General features: G+C 44.2%; 1 protein-coding gene across 1 annotated transcript; it reads left to right on the forward strand.

The window, feature by feature from the left end:
* Nucleotides 1-6,113: 6,113 nt before the first annotated feature.
* Nucleotides 6,114-7,720, forward strand: ASCL3 (achaete-scute family bHLH transcription factor 3). Its single transcript, XM_053245200.1, has 2 exons — nucleotides 6,114-6,123; nucleotides 7,186-7,720. Exons 1-2 carry the CDS (start codon nucleotides 6,114-6,116, stop codon nucleotides 7,716-7,718), a joined length of 543 nt encoding a protein of 180 aa, XP_053101175.1. The 3' UTR covers nucleotides 7,719-7,720.
* Nucleotides 7,721-10,948: the final 3,228 nt, after the last annotated feature.

Here is a 10,948-nt window from a genome sequence, read left to right on the forward strand (position 1 = left end):
ATATGTGTAAGAGATCCATAATGCCATTTTCTTAAAACAAGCTGATTTGGGAGAAGGGAATTCTGAGTGCATTAGTGCTAGGGGCGGAGATTAGCAATCTGCACAAAACCATTTTCCTGGTTCGGTTCGAGTTAGAACCCGGCTTGAACTGGGTCCCCTGGTTAAAATACCGGTTTGGTTGAACTGAACCGTGGTTTGCTTCAAGTTCAAACCATGCTCAAGGGTTTTAATTTTAAGGAATTTCAATGTGCTGTGGATTCTCAGTTGTGAAATAACTTCTTCATAGGGAAAAGTGTAGTTCCCTATGAAAAAAGTCAATCCAAACCAATAATCCACAACACATTATTCCCTATGGCAGAAATAATAATAAAAAGCAAACCAGGAATCTAGCACTAACATTGCCAAAGGGAAAATGCAAAAACAAAAATAGAAAACACCTTAAAAATCCTTAAGAGTGCCCTACTGCCTTGCAGGTTGGGTGGTAGGCAGTGCCCATGGGGCCTTGCCACCCAACCCACATTGGAGTGCCTAGGCACGCCGCTACTCAAAATACATACTACAGGAAAAACACAAACCTATCCAAGGCTTCAAGAAATCACAACCCGAACTACAAACCTGATCAAGACTCTGCAAGCCACAAACCTACGACAGACACCACATACCAAGATGACTACAAACCACGATTTAACAAACTAAAAAGTACACAAAAGCAAGCATTTAAAAAAATTCCCCACGGACAGAGCTTAAAGACATTTAAAATGTACCTACTGAGCAGTCTTTTTTCCTCTCTTGGTGCATGCTAGAATAAAAATAATTCTGCCTCAGACTGGCAGGGCCACCACAGCCTTGCTGAGAGTCTGCAAGGCTGGCAGACACATGGTGGCACCAGACCACTGGCTCATCACTGACTGGTGTGTGTGGGTATGAGTGTGTGTGCGCTACTAACTAAGAAAAAGCAAAAATGCAAATATATACATCATTTGTAAAACATTAACTATTTACAATACAGGCTCCTAGTGTGTGTGCTCCACCATGGCCCCCAAGTGTTGCTGGGCAGGGGCACCAGTTGATCAGCATCACAGGTGTGTGCTTGTGGGTCTGCGTGTGTCAACAGCACTAGCAGCAGGCTGTGATACAGCTGTTTTGGCCAGGGTGAGCTCTGAAGTGGTGTTGCAGGTGGGTGAGGGTAACCATGAGTAACTCATACATCCTCCACTTCCAGTTCGGGGTAGCTCAGCAGGGGAAGGTTCACCTTGAACACAAGTTGCTCTTAAAGATTGCATGGATGGCTCGTGCACAGGCTGGCGGGGTGGGGAGCGATTCCCTTAAGGAACCGGTAAGGAGCTTATCTGCTTATCTATTTTCCAGCATGGTGCTTGGGCGCTGTTTCCTGCAGCCTCCACATGGTATCGGCATGCACATGGCTTCTGCGCATGTGCACTGATGCTGCCCTGCATGGAGGCTGCAGGGAACAGTGCCGCAGCCCTATGTGGCCAGTTAGGGACTGGGTTCCACACCCAGAAAAGTGGTGGGGGCAGGAACAAGCAGGTAAGTAGCTCCTTATCAGCTCTTTAAGGGAACCACTCCGCCCGCCCCCCATCGAGATGGCTTAGCGCTTCCCAAAGGAACATAGGAAACTGCCATATACTGAATCAGACCATTGGTCTATCTAGCTCAGTATTGTCTTCACAGACTGGCAGCGGCTTCTCCAAGGTTGCAGGCAGGAATCTCTCTCAGCTCTATCTTGGAGAAGCCAGGGAGGGAACTTGGAACCTTCTGCTCTTCCCAGAGCAGCTCCATCCCCTAAGGGAAATATCTTGCAGTGCTCACACATCAAGTCTCCCATTCAGATGCAACCAGGGCAGACCTTGCTTAGCTATGGGGACAAGTCATGCTTGCTACCACAAGACCAGCTCTCCTCTCCTAAAGGAGGCACTGCACTGGCTCATACACACCCCTAGTTGCTCCACCAAGCCAGTTTCCTGACATAAACGATGGGTGTCTCCCCATCCCCAGCCATGGAGAACATCCTCTCGCTCTAGACACTGGTCGGTGGGCATGAGAGGAGGCATCCAGCAACCACTACCAAGTCCAGCCAGACTTGGCGATACGCTGCCCAGAAGTGGACACGATTCGTCTCTGGGTCTTCCTCCACCAGGTCCTGACTCCTGTAGGTACTGCAAAACACTCTGCGCAGCACCACTCTAGGGCCTGGTCGGCAGAGCCTCCCGCACCCCTGGCAAAGCGCCAAGGCACTCCCATTTGAATCTGCGGTAGCCAGATTGGTCTCTGGGTCATCTCAGAGAGACCATATCACTCCCATCTATCACTCCCATCTTAAAAGATCTACACTGGCTGCCGATAAGTTTCTGGGCAAGGTACAAGGTTTTGGTTATAACCTATAAAGCCCTAAACAGCTTGGGCCCTGGGCATTTAAGAGAACGCATTCTTTGCTATGAACCACACTGCACATTGAGATCATCTGGAGAAGTCTGTCTGCCGTTGCCACCAGCTGGTCTAGTGGCTGCTCGGGGATGGGCCTTCTCCATTGCTGCCCCGAGGCTTTAGAACACACTTCCTGCTGAAATAAGAGCCTCCCCATCTCTTACAACTTTTAAAAAGGCAGTCAAGATGCATTTGTTCTCTCAGGCTTTTAATTAGACATTGTTTTAACTGTGTTTTAATAGTTTTAACATTTTAATGTGTTAATCTTTGTATTGGTTTTTATTGTCTTGTAAACCGCCCAGAGAACTCGCGTTTGGGGCAGTATAAAAATGTAACAAACAAACAAACAAACAAACAAACAAACAAACTGGGCGGAGCTGCCAACTATGTTGGCACTGTCAGGGATGTCATGCTGCTAGATTGGGAAGAGGAGGCAGGGGACCTACCTGCACTGCTCCCGGGCGTGGGATGCACACTAGAAGTAGGCACACCAGCACCCTCCTCCTGGTTATTGAGCCTCCTCTGCTTTGTCTCTTTAACACGCTCAACCAGAAGGTCCCTCCACCTGAGCAACTCATCAGGGGTGACGGCCTTGTTCTTCATAGCTGGGTCACACAGGCAGGCCAGAACATGGTCTTCTGAGTCTCCCAACTTCTTGAATAGCTTCCCCACCACCCCACTCTTCAGCTGACCTGCCAGGGCTTTGCTGTCCCTAGTGGTCAGCAAGGTCTAGAGTTAATCCATCACCTTAAGGAAAAGCATGATGGGCAAAGCCTGGCTCAGAGGCGTTGCCTCAGCACACAAGGAGGCGGGTCTCACAATCTGTGAGACCCGCTTTTTTAGAAACTGCGGGGAGAGCGGGCTAAGCCTCTCTCTGTCTCAGCAGGCTGGCTGGCTGGGCAGGCAGCAGGAGCCAGGCACAGCTCTGCTTTTAAAATAAAAAGAGAGAAGCAGCCAGCAAGGGGGATGGGAATCCAAAAAAGCAATTCAAGGCAAACATCTGAGTAAACCTGAGACTCCACTCAGCCAGCAGGCAGCTGCTCTCTCTGATCTTCCAAGCAGCTCCAGGAAGCAGTGATTTTTCTAGGCCTGGGGGTGCCCTTAAATACATTTTGAATCCCCTCCTTGCTGCATCCCCCCTCATCCCCCACCGCCAATGGGGGCACAGTTGCCCCAACAATACTCTGAATGGCACAATTGGCAAGCCAACCAGGGGAGAGGACACGGCTGGTCAATAACAAGCAGTGGCAATGGAACTAACTGAGCACCATGACACATTGTGTCACAGAATGGCCACCAAAATTGGTCACCCGGCACTTGAGCCATTCGAGCCAGTTCGATTTGAACCGAGCTCAGCTCAATTCAAACACGAACTGGCCTCATTTTTTATGGGGCTGGTCCAGTTTGACCCTGAACCTGTCAAACTGGGTCAATTAGACCTTGAGCCTGATTCAAATCAAGCCGGCTCACACACCCCTAGAGGAGATGCCTAACCCTTTGGCCGCCTGCTTTTTTCTGATCCGAATTGTTCAGATGGCTATTTATTTATTTGTATTGCATTTATAGCCCACTCATCCTCTAAGGAGTTCAGAGCAGTGTACGTGGTTATATTTATCCTCACAACAATCCTGTGAGGTGGGTTAGGCTGCAAGATAAGTGACTGGCCCAGAGTCACCCAGTGAGGTTTGTGGCTGAATGGGGATTTGAACTCGGGCCTCCCCAGTCCTAGACCAACACTCTAACCACTACACCATGCTGGTTCTCTCACGGCTTTTCCCTCCCATGGGGTTCCAGCTGCATATTTGTATGGGTAAATGTGACTGGAACTTCATGGGGGAGGGAGATAAGTCACTGGTGGCAATCTGAAATGATAAACTATGATTTAGCACTTCCTTTCCTGCCACGTCTCCATTTTAAATCCCCCTCCTCTCATTTTAAAATGGGTGGGGGAAGCCTGAATATTATTTATGCTTTAACATGAGCGCTTAGCACCTCTGAATCTCTAACATATATCTAATTCAAACAAAAGTACATAGTTGGCCTTGAGATTTACTAATAGTCAGCATTTTCCACTGGTTTCTAGAAATCACAAGAGTCACTAGTAATTTTCACCATTAGCAGAGTTGGATGTTTATTGCAGCTATGCACTAGCAATGCTATAAATTTGCTGTGCTTGGTATATTTAACTAACTAGTGAAAAAGTACCTGTGGCTCTAGCACGTTCTGCAGTTCTAAGTAGAGTAATTATATCAAAATTAGCTAATATTAAAACATATGAACTTATGTAGGCTATAAATATGCTGCTGACTGGAAGTTAGCAGCCATAAAAGACATCTAATATACTACACTTTCTATCCTGTAATTCTAATATGTTGCCTTTATAGCTGCAGCGTGGGTGGAAGAAGCTAAACCAGAAAAGAGCAGATCTTAGTACAAGCTACTTTGCATATTGTCAATTGACTATAAATGCAGATCAGGCTTTGACTCGGTCCAGCAGTACAAGGGCTGTCAAACTCAGGTAAGGAACATAAGGTAGACCAAAGAAAATCACTGTGTTACATTAGGTCTAGTGCTATTAAACCCACATTGCCAAATTTGAGACATGCATGGTTAATAGATACACGGTACTTTTTAAAATAGGAAACTTGTTCTAAAAGGGAAAGCTGTTCTGTATGATCAGAAATATTAAATTGTTTAGGCTGCAATCCTAAACATGCTTCCTAGGGAGTAAACCTCATTGAACACAGTGGGAAGTACTTCTGAGTAAAAATGCATAGGCTTGTATTGTCTTACTGCAATCTTTTGCAACTCTTTCCCCGTCTTAACTTTTAGTTTTTTCTCCAGGAATTGGGGGGATTCTTCTATAGTTCAACAGGTGAGTCCCTAAAGTGGAAATTGGGAATCAAGTTTTGTGATAATCTCTTGTGATTGCTTTGGGTGTTGAGGCAGTAGATGAGCCTTAAAGGATCTTAAGCAAGTGCAGCTTTGTTGCAAAATCGCTTTGGGGAGAATAGAAAATTGATTCCGATTCTTCCTAAGCAAATTACCTAAATCAGTGGAACTTTACTTCATATGGTATGTGTGTTCTTAATTGAATTAAAGGTTTGATTATAAAAGATTATTATAATGCTTATAATAATCCATTATCTTTCCTCGTGTTAAAATGTAGAGCATGGATTCGCATTTGTTAATATAGGAAACTAGACTAACTTTGCTCTCCTATAATATGTTTACGGTATTAAACATGCCTCTTGAAAACTGGCTTGTTCCTTTGTTATTTATTTTTTATTTTATTTTATTATATTATTTATTTTTATTTTTATTTATTTGGTTTTAACTCTTCTTGTGCCATATTTAAGACAGACTGATTGATTGATTGATTAAGTGCTGTCAAGTCGGTGTCGACTCTTAGTGACCACATAGATAGATTCTCTCCAGGATGATCTGTCTTCAACTTGGCCTTTAAGGTCTAACAATGATTTTTTGCACTAGGTAATTGTATATGCTGAGGATCAAAGTTGGGATAGATTAGCTGGTGGTCTTGACTCATTAATGGGAATTTCTTATTCAGATCCCAACAAAATAGGGAATGTGATCCGATCATTTTGTTTTGTAGAGTGATATTTCCGTGTTTGCTAACAACTGGATTATCAGGTAATGCTTTGTAAATGGAAGGAGGTAACTACTAACATTATTTCTTAAAATAAATAAGGATGAGGGAGAAGTTCTTTGTATGTAACTGGTGCTTGAAACCTGAAATGGAGATCCTGTCCTTTACAATACATCTGGGATTTGCAACTTCGGTTCCCCAGATATTGGGCTACAACTCCCATCATCGACAGCGACAATAGTCTTTTTTGAGTTAAAGTTCAACAACATCTGGGACGCAATTTTGGGACCTCTGCTCTATACAATTTTTTATTGCACTGCTCTAAGAAGAAAAGATACAAAGCAGGTAAAATGTCCTCTGTTGTGTCCATTAAAAAATATGGGGCACAATACAGTAAAGGTGAAAAGCCACCTAATGGTGCAGTGGGGAAATGACTTGACTAGCAAGCCAGAGGTTGCCGGTTCGAATCCCTGCTGGTATGTTGCCCAGACTATGAGAAAAACCTATACTGGGCAGCAGCGATATAGGAAGATGCTGAAAGGCATCATCTCATACTGCGCGGGAGGAGGCAATGGTAAACCCCTCTTGTATTCTACCAAAGACAACCGCAGGGCTCTGTGGTCGCCAGGAGTCGACACTGACTTGATGGCACACTTTACCTTTTCAGTCAAGGTGAAGCACATTTAGGCACATTTCAATGAGAGCGTTGAGCAGATTCGGCATAACACAACCCTGCCTGCTAAGCACTAACAATCATCGTAAGGCATACGGGGAAAGCCTGGGGCACCCTGCAGAGAGCGGAGGGAAAAGGAGTAATAGGTATGAACTTTCCCATCTTGCCAGCTGTCTGCGCTTCTCTAGGAATGACATCTGCCTTATGCTTTATGAACTCCAACTGTAGGGCAAAATGAATCATTCTAAGTATCTTGTGCATATGATTCAAAATGTCTGCTTTGCATATGAAACATTGTATTTAAATAGGTCATAACCACACTCATTTTTCTCCTCAATATCTCCATAACACAAGTACAGTAAAATACTTTCAGTAACACCTAGCCTACTAAGTACAATGTATGAATCACTACGCTGATGAACAATTGTGTCTTTTCAGTTTTATTCCTGATGCACAGCAACTAGTAAAAAGTCCTGGAATGCCATGGAGAAGATGCCACTCTTCAGTGACCCCCATGTTGGACACATGTCTAGACTTTGCTGTAGGGATCCTTTTGCCACACTACATTTGTACCCGGAGACTTCAAACCAGTTCACTGGCCCTGAAGATTTCCCTCTAGTTCCATTAATGTCAGAGCAGCTGGCTGCTGAGAATTTCTATACTGATCCCTGCAATTTCCAAATTCAAGTTCCCTGTGGGAATTACAGCAGATGTGAGTACTCTTGTGGTCCAGCATTCATCCGAAAAAGAAATGAAAGGGAAAGGCAGAGGGTTAAGTGCGTCAATGAGGGATATGCCAAACTGAGACATCACCTTCCTGCCGAATACTTAGAAAAACGGCTCAGTAAAGTAGAAACGCTTCGAGCTGCAATTAAATACATACGATATCTCCAATCTGTGCTGCATGATGATGCCGAGGAGAAGAGCGAGGATGCTCATAATACTTCACAAGCTAACTCTCAAAGTGTTCAAATTCCGAGACGTTCATAGTGTGCTCCAAAACAATGCAATAATTTCTGGGAACACAACAGATATCCTGCCAGTGAAGGTTTCAAAAGATGCCTACAAAACTCACCTTGTTATGCAAAACTTTGTTTCAGACTTGGAGTTGCAGAGAGCCAAGATGAATTTTGTTAGAATGTGTTGACATTCCAGACGGTTGAAGTGACTGAAGTTGTTGCAAATATTTTAAAATATTATCAATGCTATGTGTGCAATTTTTTCTAAGAATAAAAAAAGAATATGTTCATTTCAAGCTGTGTATTGAATATATATATAATGATATATTTTAATAAAGAGATTAAAATATTTTGTTCCCTTGTTCTGAGATTAGTGAGAGCTTTCTTTGCTAATATTTATTTCTCAAAACTCAGGCAATATTGTAATATTGCTGGATACTTGCCTAGAATGCAGGACCTAGTAAACACACTGCTCAAAGTCACCTGATGGTAATAAAAAGTTCCTTATTTTAAATATGTATTAACTTTGAAAATGTCAATATTTTAGCTATAACGGAATAGTCTTATGTAAGATCTAAAACTTTATTCTAAGGTAGGGTCTAATTAGACCAAGGCTGTTTATTAAAAAAATTATAATTACAAAGTGCCATAATTAACCCATGATTCTTTGGGATGGTTGTGGATAGGGGTGTGCACAGAGCCATTTTTGGCAATTTAGTTCAATTTTGAATCAAACGGCTGGTTTGCGAACCAGTTCGTTAGGACTTGGCAGTTTGGTTCATACCGTTGAGCCAGTTTGGCCCAGTTTGACCCAACTGGAGGGGGCATGCTTCTCTTTAGCTGCCCTGGGGCTCTGGAATACACTCCCTGTTGAAATAAGAGCATCTCCTTCTCTGCTTGCTTTTAGGAAGACCCTCAAGATGTTCCTGTTTTCTCAGGCTTTTAACTGAAATTTAAATTTTAATGTTTTTATTTACTGTCTTTATCTGTTTTATGAATTTTAACTGTTTTATATTGTTTTTACATTTGTTATGTTTTAACTTTGTACACTGCCTAGGGATGTCTATATCAGGTAGTATAGAAATATGCTAAATAAATAAAATTAATAATAATAATAATAATAATAAAGGGGACTCTGGTGACGATTCCCTTTTCCAGAGGTAGGGGATCCCTACCTCTAAAGGGGTTCAAAGGGTGGTGGGTAGAGGGTGGGCAAGAGGGCACCTTCCTGGAGGTGGGAGTGGTGGCTTCTCTAGGCCCTGCCAGTCCCACTCCCCGCAAGCAGTGCAGGCCAGTGGCTGCCTGGTTCCGGCCTCTGCACACACCTGGAGGCCAGAACCAAGCCACCATAGGCCTGCACTGCTGGGTGGGGAGGAGAGCCAGTGGGGCCTAGAGAAACCACTGTGCCACCAGTGGTAAGGTGCCCTCTTGCACAACCCCACCTGCCTTTTGAACTCTCTTTAGAAGTTGGAATACCCTTTGCTTGTAAAGGGGAATCCTAACCAGATTCCCCTATGTAAGCATAGCCCCTCGAACTGGGCCGAACCATTTCGATCAGAACCGTGCCTGTTTGGGTTCGAACTTGGACCGTCCCCCTTTTGGTGGGTGGCAGTCCAGTCTGAATCGAACCAGGTTCTATTCAAACCAGTTCTGCACACCCCTAGTTGTGGAAGCAATGGGAGGGAGTCTGTCCGCTTCTCACTCTCTCCCTCCCTGTGCCTCTTTGAGCAGTTTTTGCAGTGATTATTGCTGTGCCACCACAGTGGATTTGCTGGTTGTGTTGCTACTGCTATCATTCCAGCAGGCTTTTTCAGCAGCACAGGCCAAGCAGACCTAAGCTAGTGATGACAGCACAGCAGCCCCCCTGCCCAGTGCCTTTTGTCTTCAAGGGGAAGGTAGATGCATGCATGTGCTTGGAAAGTGGATCCTAGGTTGCCTGCTCCCTCCTGTAAAATGCCTGTCTATCGGGTTGGGGGTCTGTCTGAGGGTTGGGGTAAGAAGGAAGGCACTCTGTTTAACTTCCTTCCTGCATGTTTTCTGAGCTTCTTGGTGCTGAAGTATTGCACCAATAGTGTGCGATCTGATGGGTCCTAAGTGATTTTGCTCTGCTGCCAGTGCCCACTGCTACCCCAAGCTGCAGGGAGAGAAGAAGGCAGATAGATCAAAGGAAGGGTCAGAAGTAGAACCATATTGGCCCATTTCGTACTTGGAAGTTTCAGTAGCAATATTTATTCATTCATTCATTTATTTATCATATTTTTATACTACCTGATATGTAGGTCTCTAGGCGGTGTACAAAACGTAAAACAATATTTAAAAATCAACACAGATTAAAATACACAAAACAATAAAAACAGTAGCAAAAAACAATTATCAAAACAAATTATTAAAATTAATTCTGATTAAAAGCCTGTGAGAACAGGTGAGTCTTGAGGGTGTTCCTGAAAACAAACAGAGAAGGAGATGCTCTTATTTCAGCAGGGAGCATATTCTAAAGCCCTGGGGCAGCCACAGAGAAAGCCTGGTCCTGGGTTGCCACCATATGAGCCAGTGGCAACCATAACTAGACCTCTTCAGAAGATCATAAAAGGCGGGAGGGTTCATGACAAAGGAGGCGCTCTCCTAAATACCCTGGATTCAAGCCATTAAGGGCTTTATAGGTAATAACCAGCACTTTGTATTTCACCCGAAAACATATTGGCAGCCAGTGCAGTTCCCTTGAAACTGGTGTTGTATGGTCCCTTTGTGTTGTTCCAGAGACCAATCTGACTGCCACATTCTGTACCAATTGTAATTTCCGGACGATGTACAAAGGCAGCCCCACGTAGAGTGCATTACAGTAGTCAAGCCTGGTTACCAGCATATACACCTCTGTTTTAAGGTCATTTAGCACCAGAAATTGATGAAGCTGATAAAAAGCGCTCCCAGCCACTGCCTCAACTTGAGAAACCAGGGAGAGCTTTGGGTCCAGGAGCACTCCCAAGCTACATACCTGATCTTTCAGGTGGATGTAACCCCATCCAGAACAGGCAGATCTAAGCCATATCTCGGGTCCCAACCCCCCACAGTCAGTACCTCTGTCTTATTTGGATTCAAACTTCAGTTTCTTATCCCTCATCCAGGCTATGACTGCCTCCAGGCAGGCATTTAGAGAAGATACGTTATTTCCTGATGAGGTTGACATGGAGAAGTAGGTCTGGGTGTCATCAGTATATTGATAACACCCAGCACCAAACCTCCTCATAATATCTCCCAGCAGTT

Source organism: Hemicordylus capensis, chromosome 1 (assembly GCF_027244095.1).
Source record: "Hemicordylus capensis ecotype Gifberg chromosome 1, rHemCap1.1.pri, whole genome shotgun sequence".
Classification (NCBI taxonomy): domain Eukaryota; kingdom Metazoa; phylum Chordata; class Lepidosauria; order Squamata; family Cordylidae; genus Hemicordylus; species Hemicordylus capensis.